The sequence below is a fragment of the Elaeis guineensis genome, chromosome 14, assembly GCF_000442705.2.
Source record: "Elaeis guineensis isolate ETL-2024a chromosome 14, EG11, whole genome shotgun sequence".
Lineage (NCBI taxonomy): Eukaryota > Viridiplantae > Streptophyta > Magnoliopsida > Arecales > Arecaceae > Elaeis > Elaeis guineensis.
Window position 1 is genome coordinate 44,411,449 of NC_026006.2, and position 21,101 is coordinate 44,432,549.

Genomic DNA, 21,101 nt, shown 5'->3' on the forward strand with positions numbered 1-21,101 from the left:
GGCCACACGGCGACATGACGTTTTTACGGCGGCTCTGACAGTCCACAGTGAGTTGACAGTTCCTCACTTGTCCGCGCCATTAATGATGGCGCCATACCGTGCTCCACTATATATACCGGGGAAGGCAACAGTGCAAGGGGTCGATCCGCCCGTCTCTCCCACATACGCAGGCTCGCTCCTCTCTCCCCTCTCCCTCTCTCCTTCTCAGAGCTCTCTGTCTGCATTTCACTGTTGCCCAGTCACCTCTCTGACTTGACCGTCGGAGGGTCCCCGCCGGAGCCGCCTCCGGTCAGTGCGGACTTCCTTTTGCAGGTGCACGCTCCCCGGCGATCGGACGACGAGGCGATTGGCCGCAACAGATTGGCGCGCCAGGTAGGGGGGACAGCATGACAAAGGCAAGAGCTCAACGATCGAGAGTCACTGGTTCGGCCAGGCGCTCTTCCCGCCGGGAAGATGCCTCCCCGCCCCCACCGGCGGCGGAGCCTAGCTCTCCGCGCCCCGCGGTGACCACGGAGGCGCAGATTGCGGCCATCGTACGGCAGATGACCGTACTGACCGACGCAGTCAAAAGCCTCCAGCAGCAACCGGCGGCCCGACCTATGCCTTCCAGGAGCAGCCGCCGACGACCGCGCCGATCCCTGTCGCCTCCATGCGAGCGCCCCCAAAAGCGCTCCCACGGAGAAGAGGAGGGACGACCATGGCGCGACGACCGACGGTCCCAGCGGCCCTCCCCTTCCCCGTTGGAACGGGCAAGGAAGGAGAAACGGCCGCGCACGCCGTCGGCCTCTCTCTCAGAATCTTCCGGAGACTCCACTCCTGGGGTCTCCCAGCATCGACGAGCGGACGACTACGAGCGTCGGTTCGAGGAAATCGACCGCCGACTCGCTCAGTTGCAGATGGACGGTCAGAAGTCTTCAAACGACGTCGACTTCCAGACCGCCCAACCTCTCTCCCGACTCATCCTCGACGAACCGATCCCCAGTCGGTTCAAGATGCCGCACGTGGAGTCTTACGACGGCTCCACCGACCCAATCGACCATCTGGAAAGCTACAAAGCTCTCATGACGATCCATGGGGCAACCGACGCTCTTTTTTGCATCGGCTTCCCCGCCACACTCCGCAAGGCTGCCAGGGCCTGGTACTCCGGCCTCCGATCGGGAAGTATCCACTCCTTCGGACAGCTCGAGCACTCGTTCGTGGCCCATTTCAGTACTAGCCGAAAGCCACCGCGAGCGTCGGACGGCCTTTTCTCCCTCAAGCAGGAAGAAAACGAGACGCTCTGACACTTCGTGGCGCGATTCAACGCGGCCATGCTCGAGGTCCGGGACCTCAACGAAGACATGGCTGTTTCAGCCATGAAGCGGGGCCTGAGGGCGTCCCGATTCACTTATTCTCTGGACAAGACCCTCCCCCGAACGTATGCCGAGCTACTGGAGCGCGCATACAAGTATATGCGCGCGGACGAAGGAGCGTCCGACCGACGCTTGGCCGAACCCAGCGGCCCGAAGGAGAAATGGAGGAAAGGTCGGGAACCCGCCGAACCAAGCAGGCTCCCGACCGATAGTCGGGTCTCGCCACCCCGACGAATCCAAAAGTCACCCTGACGATGGAGTTCGAGACCGACGCATCACAGGTATGACTCCTACGCCCCTCTCCCCACTCCTCGTGCGCAGATCCTGATAGAGATCGAAGGAGCGGAGAATCTACGACGGCCTCGGCCTCTGAAGGCAAAAGGCTCCGACCAATACGGCCGATCGTCGATCGCCGAATCAACGGCCGATCGTCGATCGCCGAATCAACGGCTGGATCATCGATCGCCGAACCGACGGCCTCGCCTCTGAAGGCAAAAGGCTTCGACCAACATGGCCGATCGTCGATCGCCGAATCAACGGCTGGATCATCGATCGCCGAAATCGACGGCCTCGGCCTCTGAAGGCAAAGGGCTTCGACTAATGCGGCTGGCTAACTTGCCGACTTAGCTTCGACTAAGAAGGGCAAAACGCCAAGATGACCGCAGTCGCATTCGCGACATACCGATCTGGTCACGACCGATCGAAGGATATTCGGCTTGCCACCGTTTATCATACATCCCGACGCATACGTCCGACCAAGGGCTGGACAATGGATATTCGACTTGCCATCGCTATCCTATCCGAATACGTCGGATGCTACTCGACTATCAGATTCTGCAGAATGATCGTGTCGACGAGCAACGTTCGGAGGTTGGCCGACCTCCGACCCGACGTGCATGCTCGACCTACAGTCGGGACGATCGATATTGGATCGTTCGTTGATATGATCGCCAGAGTCGGGGCAGGAAAAGATGGAACACCACTCCTTTCGTCCGAAGCCGTCGCCCACGTGTTCACGCGAGCCAACACGACATCGGGCTCAGGAGTGGAGGGGGGCAACTGTTGGGGAATACCCACCGACCGACTTACGGTCAAAGGGGCCGACCCCGACCGGACGACTCCGACGGCCGACCGACCGACTGGCCGACCCCGACTGGCCGACTGGCCGACCCCGACGGACGACCCCGACGGACGACTGGCCGACCCCGACGGCCGACCCTGACTGGCCGACCGACCGACTGGCCGACCCCGACGGATGACTCCGACCGACCGACTGGCCGACTCCGGCCAGGAAGTCTGATGGCCGACCCCGACTGGCCGACCCCGACGGCCGACTGGCCGACTGGCCGACCCCGACGGCCGACTGGCCGACTGGCCGACCCCGATGGCCGACCCCGACTGGCCGACCCCGACGGCCGACCCTGACTGGCCGACCCCGATGGCCGACCCCGACTGGCCGACTGGCCGACCCCGACGGCCGACCCTGACTGGCCGACCGACCGACTGGCCGACCCCGACGGCCGACTCCGACGGCCGACCCTGACTGGCCGACCGACCGACTGGCCGACTCCGACCGACCGACTGGCCGACTCCGGCCAGGAAGTCTGATGGCCGACCCCGACTGGCCGACTCCGACGGCCGACCGACCGACTGGCCGACCCCGACGGCCGACCGACCGACTGGCCGACCCCGACTGGCCGACTCCGACCGACCGACTGGCCGACTCCGGCCAGGAAGTCTGATGGCCGACTCTCGCAACATGATGCTCGCCGACCAATGGAGGGGCCCGACACCACTCAGCTGGCCACCGACCTAGGGTCGGTCGACTCCTCCAACCGCCGTACAGCCGCCAGACGTTGTCAGCTCTGACACGGACATGCGGCGCAGTTACCTAGGGACATGGTCCCGCCGAGAGCCGGGTCAACCCTGGTGATTGGACGGCCACACGGCGACATGACGTTTTTACGGCGGCTCTGACAGTCCACAGTGAGTTGACAGTTCCTCACTTGTCCGCGCCATTAATGATGGCGCCATGCCGTGCTCCACTATATATACCGGGGAAGGCAACAGTGCAAGGGGTCGATCCGTCCGTCTCTCCCACATACGCAGGCTCGCTCCTCTCTCCCCTCTCCCTCTCTCCTTCTCAGAGCTCTCTGTCTGCATTTCACTGTTGCCCAGTCACCTCTCTGACTTGACCGTCGGAGGGTCCCCGCCGGAGCCGCCTCCGGTCAGTGCGGACTTCTTTTTGCAGGTGCACGCTCCCCGGCGATCGGACGACGAGGCGATTGGCCGCAACATTACCCAAGGACGGGCAAGGACGGCAAGCGTGTTCGTGATCGTGGATTTCGACGGGCAGCGACAGCGGACCGAGGGCAATCCCTGGGACCTCCATCCCCAGCGAGACGAGAAGCTCGAGTTTCTGGTTCACGACCCCAACACCCTTCCCACCGAGAGTCAAGATCAACGACAAGAAGATTGGCTACCGCAGCACCTTCCTCGGTGATTGGTGCGGTGGGTGATCCAACGATGGATTTATGCAAAGGAAGGTGATTCCTTCTATCCCGCACATAAAGTGCACCGCCATCTACGACCTCCCTCATGTGACTGCTGCTGCCGTCTCTGAATCTTATCCGGCCGCGACCGAACAGAAGCTCGACGACCCTCAGGCTACCGTTCAGGAGAAGTCCCTCGGCCCATCATCCTTGTCCTCGGGGTGATATTTCGCACCAACCGCTCGATCCCCCTCACAGTGTGTGACCAGGGGTGATATTTCGCACCAACCGCCCGATCCCCTTCACAGTGTGTGACCAGAATCGAAACAAGAAGTCCCTTGGTGTGATATGTGCCACGGACATCCCACAGACCGCATCCTCAAGCGCCGCTGCCTCAAGACACCTAGCAGATCATAGCTCTAGGATGTCAAAGACGGGACACGCAACGTCGAAAAAGGCCTTAAAGGGGATCTAAAACTGTGCCATCGAAAGCCCCAAACAGCGAACAGACCGCGGAACCAAGGCCACCCTCGTATGTAACTACTTCCCAGAAATCCAACAAACAAAAACATGGCCCTCTACGATCTCATTGCGATGTCAGATCAATTAGGCCCTCTTTGGGCCACCTTTTTCCTAACATGACCATGTTTGACAAGAAATTATTGCATGGAGGGGGAGAAAAGGCGGGCTTTGGCTGAGGAAGAGGAGGACAAAGGAATGCAATCAGGAGGGGTCTCGAAGAGGGAGAAGATCGAAGCGCTTGTAGATGACGCCGACGTCGAGGTAGATGGAATCGGAGCATCCGGGGTGATCCTCGGCGGCCCTGATTTCCGAGGGAGAGAGGATCGGGAAAAAGAGCACCGGCGGCCTCCAGTTTCCGGTCGATTCCCTGTGCGCGCGCATGTCTTCACCGGTGCCAGGACCGTCGGCCCGAGCGACCCCTAATTCCTCACCGCACGCCTGCGCGCCTTCGCCGGTGCCGGGACTAGCTTCGGCTGCTCCACGCCCCCCACGGGCGACTCCGGCACCGGGTTCCGCAGGGCCGGTGACCACCAGCATCCCCTGCCCACACCGAGGACGGATCGGCAAAGCCAAGCCCTCCTCCGCCGAGCTTTCGTCGTCCTATCTCCCTTCAGGCCGAGCTCTCGTCGGCCTTCTCCGCGCCTCATCTCCGACCAAGCTCCTCTCCGCGTCTCCCTTCCGGCCAAGCTCTCGTCGGCATTCCCTGCGAAGCCACCTGCGTGTACTCCCATCCGCGCCTGACGCGCACCCAGCCGGCGCTGAGACCTGCCGCCGAAGGAGGGCACGGCCTCCCCCATGCGCCTGACGCGAGCCTTGCCGGTGTCGAGGCCCGCGGCCGCGGAAGAACAACAATATTGCTACCTCTATCCTTTATCGCTCCCAGAATAAAGAAAACTATCCTTCTAGTTTTTTTATTCTTTCAGTCTGGGGTACGTATGCCGAAGCCATGAATCCGGATAAGTTCACCCACAAGGCCAACGAGGCCATTGTCACCGCCCATGAGCTAGCCATCAACAATGGCCACGCCCAGATCACTCCTCTCCACCTAGCCATCGCCCTCATCGACGACGCCGCCGGCCTTTTCCGACAGGCCATCTCCAACGCCTCCGGTGGCACCGCCGACTCCACCATCGCCTCGGTAGAGAGCGTTCTCACCCGCGCCCTCAAGAAAATCCCCTCTCAGCACCCGACGCCGGACGAGGCCTCGGCCTCCAGCTAAAAAAAGATTAAAAAAAAAAGAGAATAAAAGAAAAGAAAGTGCCCGAGCCCTCACCTTGGGACGAGCGGCCAAGGCTCCGACCCGTGTGTCAAGCCCCAGCTTCGGACCAAGTCCCAAGCTGGACGAGATGCCACGCTGCCCCTCGTACATACATTCCCGTTTCTTTTATTGATATCTGTTGTGACGTAGAAAAAACTTCTCTAGTTCCACGTCCATCGCGAGTCAAAAAAAAAAAAAAAAAAAAAAAATTATATAGATTGAAGTCTCTCAACGTGAAACGGATAAAATCGTGAGATTTTAAATCGATCCAACAAAATTTAAAAATTTACTAAAATTTTGAAGATGACTATGAATCAGAATGAACAATATTTTATGTATGCGAAAATAAAGACATAAATCAACTATCTGAATCATTCAAATTTTTGAACCATGACAACAACAGTACCTGACTGTATTTTACGAATGATGTGATAAGATAAAAGAAAAAAAAAAGTCTGATCATACAAGTTGGATGACAAAGTGTCAGACGAAACTTACGGATCTTCAAACAAAACTTCATGATAAAAAGCTCTCGAACTACCATCCATTATTTCTTTTTTTTCTTCTTGTAGGATCACATGACACTAAAATCAGATTCGAACAGAAACATGACACTAAAGTTAGATCCAAGCAAAGAGCAAAAACAAAGTCGAGCAAAAAAAAATCAAAATCATGGACCACTGATTAAGATTCAAAGGTCCCTCGCTCTTCAGCAAGCAGCGTTGGTGAAGGCCCAAAGCCTCTCACTTTTTAGCAAGCAAAACCGAGACCCTCAAAGGCTAAAGCGAATGCTTTCATTTTTCATGTATAGGTCCATGATGGTCCAAAGGCCAACCCCACCGTGCAAATAGCTCCTCACATTTTGCCGAGCAGACTCCATCTTTAGCAAAGAATGGTCTTGACACATCTTTGACAAATCTGTGGTATTTTCTTCGTTCGATTCAGTAATGACTTGGACTTGAGAGTAGGAGGACTAATGTTGAGAATATTTTTATACTGACCAAAGATGAATGACTCATAAGACTTTTGAACCACACTTCCCTCATACACATGTTCTGAGAATTGCCTTGGATCCTTCGGACATGACAGAGGCTTTAATTACCCCCTCTCTTAATTTTTCCATCCCATCCTCTAATCAGCATCAAAATAAGTCAAAAAAGAAAAGGAATGGACAGAAAGAGAAAAGATGGTGGGAGAGGAAGAGAAGGGAATATGCGCCTGTGCATCCGACGCTCTCCGCATGCATCCGACCCCACCTCGGCCTTCGACTCTGGCATCGGCTTCCACTCTCAACTCTGGTCATTGGCCCTCCAGAAGCCTCTTTATGGCTCCGTCACATCCTTCCATCAATAAATGAGAATAATCATGAGTAAAACTAATAGCCCATGCCATCAATAGATTGGCCTCCCCACCCGCTATGAGGTGGCATTGCCAAGTTTGATTCTCAAAAGCATTTCATAGGAGACAAAAATATGTGACAATCCTGTGCTTTCCCACAACTAACAATCCGAATAGTGAATAGACTGCCTACCCTAACAGCTTACAGGCCCACGTGCCTAAACCTAACAAACTCTGGTCTCCACCTATAAGAAGTAGAAAAAGAGGGACCCCTCAGGTATGCTATGACTCTATCTCTCACGCTCCTCTTTTTATTGAGCAGCAAATTAACTTGAGCGTCGGAGGTCTCCGCTGGAGCCATCTCCGATAGAGACTTTTCTTGCAGGTCTCGTCTCCGACGGTCTGACGCTCTATCAACTCCAATAACTCCGGTGCTTAACAAAATTCTGCATCAACAATACCTAAAACCATTAGAAATGTGCTAAGGTAAAACTAAGATTTTCATGATAACACAAAATCAAACTGCAAACAATCCATATAGACAACATGATTATACATACGCATACATACAGATATATACTCATGATATTCAGACATGTGTAATAAAAGAAACCATGTTTCATAACAATATTATTTTCTTATCTCCATCACTATTTTGGTCACTAAGCAATCAGAGCATTCAACAATATTCAACAATAACGAAGATGTACTAAAACACACAAAAGCCTCATCATCATTACATATCACAGTGATAGGATCAAAAAGATCAACATTTCGATGTCCCTGAATCCTCAACATAAAATCTGTGCATCCGTGCCTACTAAATCAATATGGATTTTTCTCAATTCAGCGTTACCTTGCTCCACACCAAGGTCGGCGGGGGAATCGCCGGCATGCTTGAACTCCTGCAGCTCCTTGAAGTTGAGCCATGGCTTGACCCACACCTTCGCCTCGCATATCTTCTTTTTCCCTGCTTCCATCACCTCCAGAGTCAAATGATGCAGGGTGCCTGCAACCACCTGCTCTTTCGCCTTCACCACACGACCAAACTCGAGAAGCGCATTCTGCATTGTATTAACTTCAATTAGAAGATCAAATCCCCAACAGATCCAGCGACCAAACGAACAAAATGGTACAAGTTCTTCAAAAAGCGAAAGTGCACGAAAAAAAATTAAAATTAGAAGGAACAAAAAAATAAAAATAAAAACTGAGAAAAAGTGCAAAAGCAGTCGATAAAAAGCTTCAAGAATGGGGAAAAATGCACAATGTAAAACGGATTTAAGAAAAGAAGAACACAAGGAGGAAGAAACGGATCAAAACCTCCTTCTTGTTGTGTTCTCGGACGGCGAAGCGACCAAGCTCTTCGATATCCATATTGTTCTCGTTGCTCTGCGATTCACTTGCGCGTCCGAGGGTGGCCATCGCTATCGAACCCTCGTCTTCTCCGAGGAGAGCGATGAAGAGATACACAGGATGGGGAGGGGGGCAGAAAAGAATCGGGAGTTCGTTTCAAAAGTTTTCATCTCTCTCCTCTCCGTCTTCCACCTTTTCTAGTTCTGTCCTGGAGATCTCCAGCCTCTACCGTCACCGCTTCCGGCGGATGGAGATGGCCCGTTTGGCCACGTGTCTGACACGTGGAAGAGTTCGAACAGTTGACGACGCTCAAATAGACCAGCATAAATCTCGGAGCACGTGCAGTGCGGATAACGTGCAATCGGTAATTCATGAATACAAGGGTTAATGCGGCGTGCTATCCACCGTGGGATTTGGCTGGACGTGGTCCAGGCAATAATTTCTCGTGAATCGCAGGTATTTATTGGGTGGATGAGAAATTATTGGCCAAAAACAATTCTATCGTGTGTATCAATAACAAATCAACATATTATCGATTATTGAAAAAAAATATATTATTATTTAATTTTGATAAAAAACTTTAAATAAAAAAATTTATTATTAACTATAATTATCCAACTGATAATTTTTACTATATTGAGTAGAAAAAAATAATTTTTTTTGGATAGTATACTGATTTGTTATTAGATAGTGCAACATACACATATTAGAATCGTTCTAACCAATAATTTCTTCAGATAGATGGATTGCGTTGGAGAGTTTCGGGTCCCCATCGGTGAGATGGGTAAATTTTTGGATAGATATTGTTTATTAGATAATACAATGGCGGATGCAAGAGAGAAAAAGTGGGATCAACTGACCCCACAAAAGAAATTGACCCATATATTTATATACTAAACTACTAGTAAAAAAGCCACAGAAAAAATCAAAATTGACCCCACAACATAAAAAAAAGTCCAAATTGATTTCATTAATTTTATGAATTGACTCCATATCTCATATAAAATTTTGAAGAAATAAATGATAAAAAAGATCACATCAAAAGAATAATTATAACCTATATTTTCTCTCTTTAATGACTTACATATCCTATCTCTCTTTTCTTTTATTTTTCTCTCACAGGACTTTGACGTCTCTCCCTCTCTCTCTCCTTCTTTCTCTTTGTTTTATTAGTTATTTCTTTATTTATCTTTTAATTTTTTACTCCAATCCCATCTATCCATCTCTTATATTTAAACCTCACATCAATTTATTTTTTATTATAAAAAATATTTAAAATATTATATATTATTATTTTTTATATATTTTATTATATTTTAAAAATAATATTTTATTATTTTTTTTCTTCTTTCTTTCTCTATTGCTCCTCCACTTTTTTTATTATATTGACGACATAAAATAAAATTTTTGAATCCGCCACTGAAATAATGCATGACGTTATCAATAAAAAGATACCAACTCAACAATTTATCCATATAAATTATAACCCTCTTTCTTAACTATAGTTAAATTTGTACGGAGAAAATAAACTATCTAGCTCAGGAATTCGATTCCCTCTGGCTTAACCATCCTCCCTCTTCACCAAACTTTCGATTGATTTCTAGTGAATATTTGATGAAAAAATATTTTAAAAAAATTAAATCTACTCTCCTCCTCTACCACTAAATTTTTGGAGAAAAATAAATTCATCTCTCTTCCCTCCTCCCCTGACCTCCTTCGGTGCCACCAACTTTCTTCCTTGAACTCCACCTGCCACCACTCTCCCCCTGCACCTCCTTGCTACCCCCTATTCCGAGGCAACAAAACACAATGAGAAGATTGGAACTCCATCTAGCCCTCCAACGCTACCATCCTCTCTCTGATATCGGATCATGTTCTGATGCAACAGATGCAACCCAATGGGATAAGGATGTTCAACGAAATTACAACAACTCCACCATCTCGTCCTTGTCCTCTCAATCCATTCCTATATTATCACATTCTGTTGTAATGTGACCCCAGGAATAGGGGACTGTTACGTATTTGTTGTAATTAACTTGCTTGATGTTAATATATACTCCTCTACTGGGAAGAGGCTTTTTGGACTCTTCTATATATTTTGTCCCACCTCGTTCTTTTGGTATCAGAGCCATAATCACTTCACCACTCTAAACTAGGAACTGCTCTCCATCCTTTTCCTTTTCTCTTTGACCACTATGTCGACCTCTTCAGACTTCGATAATATCGCCAATGTGCAGTAGTCATCTCTTCAGCCCATCAGTGGCCATCACGGCAGCTCGCGATCCTGGGTAATCTCTAATTTACCAATTTAGTTCCCATCAAGTTAGACGGCACAAATTATTACGAATGGAAGGACCTTTTGGCGCCCATCCTATGAGGTCACCAACTAATGGGCTATGTTGATGGCACCCTGCCATCTCCCCAAGCAACCTCACCCAAGTACCTCCTCTGGTATGAGAAGGACCAAATGATTCTGTCACCAATCAATGCCACTGTCTCTATCGGTGCTTCCCTACACTATGGGTCTCACATTCACGAGAAATCTGGGACATTCTGGCCCATCGCTATGATTCGACCATTATTTTTTATATTATTAATTTTTTTAAAAAAATATAATAATTATATATATATTTTTAAAATTTTATAATAATATATATATATATTAAATAATTTAATTGATAATATATGTATAGATCAAATCTAAAATTATCATGCATGATCTATGACATGGACTAATATGCATATATATATATATATATATATATATATATATATATATATATATAAATCTGAAATCTAAAATTTAACAAATATAGATCACATTTATATCAAATTAGATCATATTTAAATTATAAATTGAGTTCAAAACTTGATATCTCAGAGCGGATAGTAGATCATCACATCTGAAATTTATGATAATTGATTTTTAATGATGCTCAGTAGCTGCACACGCATCCAACCTCCACGGATATCCACACAAAACCCTTGTACCGATCGGTATCCCCAGGAGTGTTAGCTCACGAAGATACCTTTTATTGGCTGATCTAAGAGGAATATGAAGAAGATAAAGAATAAGAAGACTCTCTCCTTTTCTTCTTGGATCTACACATCAGATCTTTACTGTTGGGTATAAAATACCCCCCGGCCGAAGTTTGTAAAAGACCGACCCCAATAGGGCTTTTCCGACCTCCGATCTGGTGTGGCGTCTCTTTGAACCCCCTCGACTGTTCGAGTTTCCGGATTTCTTCGATAATGAGCTCTGCCATTCATCTACTGGGCCGCTCCGAAAGCTCTCTAGGCTTCACTATCAGCTGACCTTCTACAGTGATCAACTATTCTCCGAATTTCTTCCAGAATTCTTCTGGCTGCGGACGACCCTACTCCGAACTTCTTTCGAACTTCGTCAATATCCGAGCATCTCCGACAACGAAGATTTCTACAGTAACCAGACTTCATCCAAGTTGCTACGGCAGTCGACCGCCTTCCGGACTCCACCCGAGCTCCCGAGAGAGCCGAACTCCTACTACGAGCGGTCCACTCTGAACTTCTACTACGAGCGGTCTACTCCGAACTTCTACTACGAGCGGCCTACTCCGAACTCCTACAGCGGGCAGTCTATCCCGGATATCTACTGTAAGCAAATTCCATTCGAGCCTCTACTGTAAACACATTTCTTTCGAACTTCTATTACAGGTAGACTTCAGCCGAGCTTCTTCATAGTCGGATCTCAGACGAGCTTCTACAATGGGACAGGACCCGCCGGTCAGGTCGCTACTCCGAGCTCTCACGACAACTGATTTTCGATCGAGCTTCTACAATAAGCGGTCTCCTTTCAGCCTTCTACGAGAATCAGACTCCGTCCAAACTTTCATAGCGGATGGATATTGGACGAGCTTCTACAACGGCCGATCGCCTCCGGTGTCTGTCGAACCTCCCCAACGCCATTCGAGGTCCACCGCCGGTCGACCCTCCGTCAGATTTCTCATGAAACCGGACTTCTCCGACGGATAATCTTCAGACGAGCTTCGACATCAGGCAAATTCCAGACGAACTTTCCTAGCAACTGGACCCCTACCGGACTTCACCAACAGAAAGTCTCCATTCGAGCTTCTACAATAGATGACTTTCGCCTGTAGCATCAGCACCTAAGGCATCCGACAACAGTAGACTCGTTAGCAGCCTTGGAAACATCTGAGCTTCTCCTGGATCGGCAGAATAGAGAGCCATTCCACTCCATCGGATATCCCAGCCGAGTTCCAGCCGACAGATCCGAACTCTCTGGTAAGTCACGACAGTGGCCACTACCCTGCTCCACTCTCTCCAATGGATTTCGCGTGGCTCCACCACTCTCTGGCAAGTCGCGATAATGGACACCACTCCACTCTTTGGGCTCAACCACTCTCTGGTAAGTCACGACAACGGATACCACTCCACTCTCCGTAACAAACTTCACGTGGCTCTGAACAACCCCTGACGCCACTACTCTCCGTAACAAACTTCGGACGGCTCTGAACAGCCTACTACCAGGCGGTTACAGACGTCGCTGTCAATCAGTTACGCTCTCTATCTTAAAAAGGGACCTCCAGATACGTTCTGCTCTAAGCTCTAAACTCTATCTCAAAACTCTGCTAAAATTTTTACTCGAGCACTCCATTTTTGTTGAAGCAGAGTACTGACTTGAGCATCGGAGGGTCTTGCCGGAGCACCCCCAACTCCGGTTTAGACTTTTCTTGCAGGTTCCGACGGCGGCCGCGGTCATCTCGACTCCAGCAACTCCGGCTTCGGTGGAATTCTGCACCAACAGAATTGGTGCTAGAGGAAGGATCACGTGTCTTCGCAGTACCTTTATTTTTGAAGGAGTGCTCAATGGGACTGCCTCCAGTCATCTTCTCCGACGTCCTCCTCTCCTTCTCCTACTAGATCTCCACCTGATGCCTTCTCGAAAGGCATCCACCAGGCGATCCACGGCCTCCACAGTCAGATCTCAGGCTCGGGCCTCACCTCCAGTTTTTCAGGCTCCTCCTCCTCCTCCGACAATGCCGGTCGGTATGGAGCAGTTTGACCTGCTGGTTCAGCAGGTCAGAGGCCTCACCGAAGCAGTACAAGCCATGCAGCAGCAGCAGCAACAGCTGCAGGCATCAGTGCGGTTGGAAAGAGCATCGTCGGAGTTTCAAGATCCGACAGTAGGGCGGGCCACTTGGGCCAGTCGTCCTGTCTTTTCCGGAAAGGGGAATCTGAGGGTGGAGAGCCCTCAGTCTGATCACGATTCCACTCCCAGAGGATCCCTACCTCCACTCTATCAGAAGACCCTCAAGACTCGCAGTCGAGAGGACCTTCTGGATCGAAGGCTCCAGGAGATGAACCAGCAGATCGAAGAGCTCTGCCATGCTCCCCCTGCTTATGGTGAGGACATCTGTACAGACCCTCTTTTCTCTCAAATGATCATGCAGGAATCGATCCCGCCAAACTTCAAGCTCCCCCAATTCGAAAGCTACGACAGGACCTCAGATCCGGTTGACCACTTGGAGGCCTTCCAGATAATGATGCTGCTCCATGGTGCGCCAGACGCCATCTTGTGCCGAGCTTTCCCATCTACCTTGAAGGGACCAGCAAGAAATTGGTACTCGATGCTGAAGTCGGGTACTATCTTCTCCTTTGATTAGATGAGCCACCAGTTTGCGGCTCATTTTGTTAGCAGCCGGCGTCTCCGGAGAGGTTCGGAGTCCTTTATCAACATCAAGCAGAAGGAGGGAGAATCCATCCGAGCCTACGTCAACCGCTTCAACATCGCCGCGCTGGAGGTCCGAAACTTAGACCAATCGATCGCGATGGCCGCCCTGAAGGGTAGTCTTCAAAAGAACGATCTTCTGTTTTCCCTGAAAAAGAAATATCCCAGGGACTTCGCTGATTTACTGGCTCAGGTCGAAGGATATGCCCGAGCAGAAGAAGCCTTCAAGATGAAGGACGAGGAGGCCGCGAAGTAGCAGTAGGCAGGGGACTCTAGCAAGCCCGCAGTTGAAAAAGGGCCGAGTGAAGCTCGGCCACGTTCTCGAACTCCCTCCGGACACAAGCGTGTCCAGACTCCTCCCCAGGCTCGTTGGCAGAGAAGCTCGGACCGCAGAGTTCGGCAGAGCTCTCCCCCAGGAAGATTCCACAGCTATGCCCCTCTCAATGCTCCAAAAGCCTAAGTGCTGATGGAGGTCAAGGAGCAGCTGTCGAGGTCGGAAAGGATGCGCTCGCACCCTGAGAAGCGCAACCCAAACAAATTCTGCCTTTATCACCGTGACCATGGCCACGACACGAAGGAATGCATTCAGCTTCGAGATGAAATTGAGGAGCTCATCAGGTGAGGTCGGCTCGATAGATTCATTCGACGTCGATCTGAAGGTAGGGAAGACCAGCCTAGGGCCCTGCCGCAGCCGGAGCCACCAAGGAGGGAGGAGCAGCCTGAAGATCGACCTCCGATTGGGATTATCAACTCCATCTCGGGAGGACCCCGATGGGGAGCAGACCTTCCACGGCTATAGGGTCCGAAAAATCTGCGGATGTGTTACCAATAGTTTTGCCTTAAATAAAAGTTTTATATTTACATATTTATCTTTTTGGCATGAACTTATAACGACAAGAAGTAACTCCCTCATTCTATCAAAATTAAGTGTGTTAGGAACAGGAGGAAAATCTCATCCTAACATGAATAAAGTCAAAGGTCCGGTTACTTAGAGACCGGATTGGGGGAGAGGCCCTTGCAACGGCCCTTATGTGCCCCCATAGCCTTGTTAGGAACAGGAGGAGAACCTCGTCCTAACATGAGCAAAGTCGAAGGCCCGATTACTTAGAGACCGGATGGGGGGAGAAGCCCTTGCAATGGCCCTTATGTGCCCCCATAGCCTTGTTAGGAACAGGAGGAGAACCTCATCCTAACATGAGCAAAGTCGAAGGCCCGATTACTTAGAGACCGGATGGAAGGAGAGACCCTTGCAACGGCCCTTATGTGCCCCCACAGACTTGTTAGGAACAGGAAGAGAACCTCATCCTAACATGAGCAAAGTCAAAGATCCGGTTACTTAAAGATCGGATGGGGGGAGAGGCCCTTGCAACGGTCCTTATGTGCCCCCACCGCCTTGTTAGGAACAGGAGGAGAACTTCGTCCTAACATGAGCAAAGTCGAAGGCCCAGTTACTTAAAGACCGGATGGGAGGAGAGGCCCTTGCAACGGCCCTTATGTGCCCCCACCATCTTGTTAGGAACAGGAGGAAAACCTCATCCTAACATGAGCAAAGTCGAAGGCCCGGTTACTTAGAGACCGGATGGGGGGAGAGGCCCTTGCAGCGGCTCTTACGTGCCCCCACAGTCCTGTTAGGAACAGAAGGAGAACCTCGTCCTAACATGAGCTGAAACTGACTGTCGGGAACAAGAGGAGAACCTCATCCTGATGCAAATAAAGGCTCGATCGATCAAGATCGGACAAGAAGGAAAGCCTCCTCAATGGCTCCTCTACACTCTCACGACCCCGTCAAGAGTAGAGGGAAGACCCTCACTCGAACACAGAAGAAAAGGAGCGATAAAAAGAGAAAGCGATGAACTACACCAGCGATAAGTGAAAAATAAACTACATCAAAGATACAAGGGACCTCGTCTCAATGAGAAAAAAAACCCTTGTTAAAAATCTCTAGTCCCTTAGGGCGAATCAACACAGCGACGATCAAGAACCTTCAAACAACGTCGACATCGAACAAGATGAAAGACAAAAGAAGTTCGATAAATGACAACTCAATACCAAAATGGACAAGGTAATGAAATTTTTTTTTTTCATTTCATTAACGAAGTATATATTACAAAGCCTTGAAGGCCAAAAAGAGAGACGATAAGAAAAAAAAAAAGGAGCTCTAAGGAAGCCCAGCTTCTTCCGACTTCGAGCTCTCGGTTTCGATCCTTATTAGGGATTGTCTTAAGTTTTCAACTTCTTCCTCTAGTTTCATCTTTCTCAGCAGCATATCCCGGTACATCTGGTGGAACCACCGGCTCTCGCCCTCCGACTCTCGAAGCCTCTTCCTCAGGACCTCGGACTCCGCCTCGGCATCTTTGATTGCCTGCTGCTCGTGGACCAGCTGAATTTTCAGCCGCTGCAGTTCGGCCTCCTCCCGCCTAAGGGCCACAGACAGTTCTGCCATAGTCTCCCTCAAGGAATGGAGCTCGTCGGAGCCTTGTGCAGAGGCGAGCTGAACTCTCTCAGATAACTGCCTCCGAAGGCGGACAACTTCATCGGTCGCCGTCTGGAGCTTTCTTTGGTAGTCCTCTACTTGTCCGCTCCAGCGACTCGGTAGGCGTTGTAGTTCACCTCAGCATCCTGCAGCTACTTTTGAAGGTCGGAGAACTTCTTCGACCAGTCTCGATCGCGATCGGCTGGGACTGTGAGCCAGGATGAGCTCCCTTCCAACTGATCGATCTTCTCTCGTGCGGCCACCAGCTCGACTTCAAGGAAGCTGATCTTGGAAGTCTGAGTCCAAGATCGTCGCTGGCACGTTTTCGGAGTTCTTCGAGCTCCGTCACGAAGTCGGCCTTCTTCCGGGTGAATTCCATGAGACCCTTTCTGTGGAGGTCTTGAAGGCGAACAACCTCTGCGGTGACTTCCGAATGGCTCTTCCTCAGCCGGTGAAGTTCATCTTCCAGCTTTTTGGATTTCTTCATCAACTGACGAACTTCCCTTCTGAGGTCTCAGATCATCGGCTTCAGAGGAATCCCCTGTGGCAGGGGAAGAGCTTCGACAGGGCACTGTCGTTGGGAGACAAAAGTGCCACGACTCAAATTAGTACAAGAAGACAAAAGATAAGGAAAAGAATATGGAAAAAAAAGGGAGGGCCCTCTGTAAAGAAGGATCTGATTTCATTGAGTAAATAATTTTCAAGTATAAAAAAATAAAAAAAAAGTCACCACAAAGAAAAAATATAAAACTAGAGGTTCCAGACCTCTGGGGCAGAAGTAGAGGGGCTCGACGTCCCCGGAAGATCGTCAGTGACGGTCGTGGCGGTCGACGAGGTCCCGACTGGAAGAGGACCGGTAGTGATTTCGGATGGTCCGGCTTCATCGTCGGACGCCTCATCCAGAAAGCCGAGATCCAGTTCAGGAAACCTTCCAGCCATCTTCTCTTGGCAGAGTTCGAAACCCTTGATGAAGGTATCCTGGCCGAACTGGACCTTTAGATCCTCCATCTCAGAGGAGGCCTTAAACTCCTCCACTGCTCGGGCCCCTGCCTCCGAGATCAGGGACAGAATCCGTGCTTTCAGCTCGAAAACCTGCGCCTTCAGTTCGGAGATTTTGGCCTCAGCCTTCTTTCTCTCCTCCTCTAAGGCGGTCCTCAGATCAGACGAGGTTTGTCCCTTCTTTTCCAGCGCCTCCTGGAGACTTAGGGCCTCGGTGATCTTCTTCTCGAGGCGGGCGGCCTGATGCATAGTCATTGATAGCATCAAAAATAACTCTACTCACTACGTAGGTAGGATGAGTCGAGATCGTATCCTCAGAGACCTTGGGCTAAGTTGAGATTGTAAGATAAAAGAAAGAAGCTTTGTTTTTTATTTAGAAAGTAAATTATCTTAAAATTGAGGTAATTAGAAAATAAAGAGCTCGAGAGTTTTGAATTACTTTGCACTAGCAGAGTTGTATCTCTTTTTTTTAATTAAATGAATGTGATTAATCTTAAAAAAATACCTGTCTTTCCTCGATACGCTCCGTACCCGTAGATCACGATGCGTCTCCAGAAAGTACTAGGTAAACAACTCTTCTTTCCTCGGCACGTCCCGTATCCGTAGATCATGGTGCGTCTCCGGAAAGTAAAAGTTGTTCCTAATATTAATCTAATAGGAAAGCATAAATAAAAGCATATAAAGGAGAGCAAATAAAGAACTCATTACGATTTAAATAAAAAGCATAATCTTTATTGCATATAAAGAAATACAAGAAAGTTTAGAACAATAAACCATCTCTGTGTCGTTACAAAATTTCTTCTCCACTCCCGAGACTGCTAGCCTAGCTGCTCATGAAGTAGTCCCTTTCTATTCCGCTATGCAAGGCTCTAGAAGAATTTCTGGGCTCCCCTCCAATGGGAGTACAAAAGTCTTTTTATAGGTGTTAGGAGGGAGGAGTTTTACATGATTTTTCGATGTGAGACTAAAGAAAATATAAATCTTTTCTTTCAAAATATTTCTAAATATTAATTTTTTTTCCTTTAATAAGCATCTGTTCGACCGCCATCAAAAATTCCTTGCGAACCCGTCTGCCGCGCGCCCACACCCACGCGATGCCGCATCCACGCTGCGTCCACTCGCATCCACCCCGCGTCCACGCCTCACGCGTCCGTCCGCTCACCCACCCTGGAGAGAATTCAACGTGAAATAATTTTTCATATTCCAAAAAAAAACTTTTATTTATTCACAATGACATTTATATCCTTTTGGATTCCTTGCATAGTATCTTCATTTTCTATAATACCGTATGCGTCTTTCTTTTATTTTAATTTTGTTTTAAGTCCAATTTTCTTCAAACTTGAATCTTTTTGATTTATGAATTGGACTCTTTGTATCGACGATTACCTTTCCTATAAAATATAAAAAAATATCAAATTCTTAATAAATAAAATAAATTAAATATAATTTTTTGCTTTAAATAACTTAAATTAAGTGTTTATCACACCTCCCAACTTGAATTTTTTTCATCCTCGAGTAAAATAGATATATCAGCATTGTGTACCGACTCGATCTTGAATCAAAAATTAGGTTAGGCATCCCAAAAGGTAGATGATACTTGGTCAGATCATTAAAGAGATATTTCATTGGATTATCAATTTGACCCAATTAGTGGCTGAGTATTAACTAAAAAAATTTCAGAGCTTTTCTTTCACCAACTCCCCACTTTACTCTTTAAATCCTCTAACTTAATGGGAAAGAGGTTTATTATCTTCTTGCAATTTAGTCCCCTTAATATATATATATATATATATATATATATATATTTTATAACATTGCCTACCTTTTTACGCGAACCACAACGCTTACTTAGGCGAAAGGGCCCGGTTACTCAGTAGGAAACCAATGTTGTTTTTCTTTTTTTTTTCTTTTTTTTTTTTAAGTAAATTTTAAGGAGAATTTTTGCATACCTCGATCTTTCCACCTAATTTCTCATGAAGCAGATTCTTTATTGAGATCAGTAAGAAGAAGGTTGTAGAATCACTCCTAAAATTTGGTCTAGTTTAAACCCTACCATTCATTGGATTTTCTTAATAATTTATTCCTCAGTAACTCTAAAATTATCTTGACCATTAATTATTCATTTATTAGGATGCCTAATTGACTCTTAATCAAAATAAAATTTGAACACACAAAACTAATTATTTCTGACCATACTCGAGGATTTGATTAATTTCTTTCCCCCCCAACTTAATCTACATTGTCCTCAATGGAGTAGGAAAGCAAAGAAAATAAAAGGAGAGAGTGCACCTGGAATAATTTTGCTTCGGAAGTTGAAGATAGCTTCATTGATTAATAGGCTCTTGTTCTAAATTCCTGCAGCTGCGGTAAAGTAAAAAATATGAAATTGTTGGGTTGCCTCCCAACAAGCGCTAAGTTTTACGTCTTCAGCCAGACTGAATTGAGTATTATGGCGATTTTAGATCCACTAAATCAACAGATTCAATTAATTCTCCATCACTAATTCCATCTATGTAAGGTTTCAATCGCTGACCATTCACTTTAAAAGTGTTCCCCTGTTTAGGATTTTTGAGTTCTATAGCTCCATGAGGAAATACCTGAGTTACAATGAAAGGTCCGTCCCAACGTGAGCGAAGTTTTCCAGGAAACAGACGCAATCTAGAATTGAAGAGCCAAACTTTTTGATTGGGCTCGAATATTTTTCGTGCAGTAAATTTATCATGATATGCTTTAGTTCGCGCCTTATAAATTTTGACACTCTCATACGCTTCATTGCGTAGCTCTTCAAGTTCATTTAATTGGGGTCTCCTATTGGAACCTGCATTTTTCATATCAAAGTTAAATTACCGTATGGCCCAAAATGCACGATGTTCCAATTCCACCTACAAATGACAAGCTTTTTCGAATACAAGTCGATAAGGAGACATTCCTATGGGTGTTTTAAAAGCAGTACGGTAAGCACATAATGCATTGTCTAAGCGAAGAGACCAATCCTTTCTATCGGGCCTAACCGTCTTTTTCAAGAATATGTTTAATCTTCCTATTTGACACCTCTACCTGACCATTAGTTTGGGGATGATATGGTGTGGCCACTTTGTGTGAAATATTATATTTTTTCATAAGTGCTTCAAAATATTTATTCGTAAAATGAGTCCCCCCATCACTAATGATCACCCTTGGGAAGCCAAATCGACTAATGATGTTTCATTGGATAAAACTAATTATAATTTTATTATCATTAGTCTATGTAGCTATTGCCTCCACCCATTTTGATACGTAATCAACTACCACCATAATATATTCAAATCCAAATGAGGCTGAAAAAGGTCCCATGAAATCAATCCCCCAAACATCAAAAATTTTTACTACTAAAATGGGGGTCAGCGGCATCATATCCTTCTTGGATAAATTTTCTGTTTGCTGACATCGCAGACAACTTCGGCCAAATTTATGTGCATCCTTGAAAAGCGTTGGCCAATAAAACCCACTCTGCAGTACTTTTGCTGCAGTTTTTCTTTCACTAAAATATCCCCTACATGCCGAAGAATGGCAAAAAGTGAGAATGCTTTAGAATTCACTCTCGGGG

General features: G+C 47.8%; 1 protein-coding gene across 1 annotated transcript in view; it reads right to left on the bottom strand.

Annotated features, from left to right (window-relative positions):
• Window positions 1-8,465, bottom strand: part of LOC105057886 (cysteine proteinase inhibitor 12) — a 69,835-nt gene extending 61,370 nt beyond the window's left edge. The window contains exons 1-2 of the mRNA XM_019854807.3: window positions 8,283-8,465; window positions 7,819-8,026 (exon numbers count right to left, since the gene is read on the bottom strand). Coding sequence (XP_019710366.2) covers window positions 7,819-8,026; window positions 8,283-8,384 — 310 coding nt within the window. The 5' untranslated portion in view covers window positions 8,385-8,465. The remainder of the gene's footprint in view (window positions 1-7,818; window positions 8,027-8,282) is intronic.
• Window positions 8,466-21,101: the final 12,636 nt, after the last annotated feature.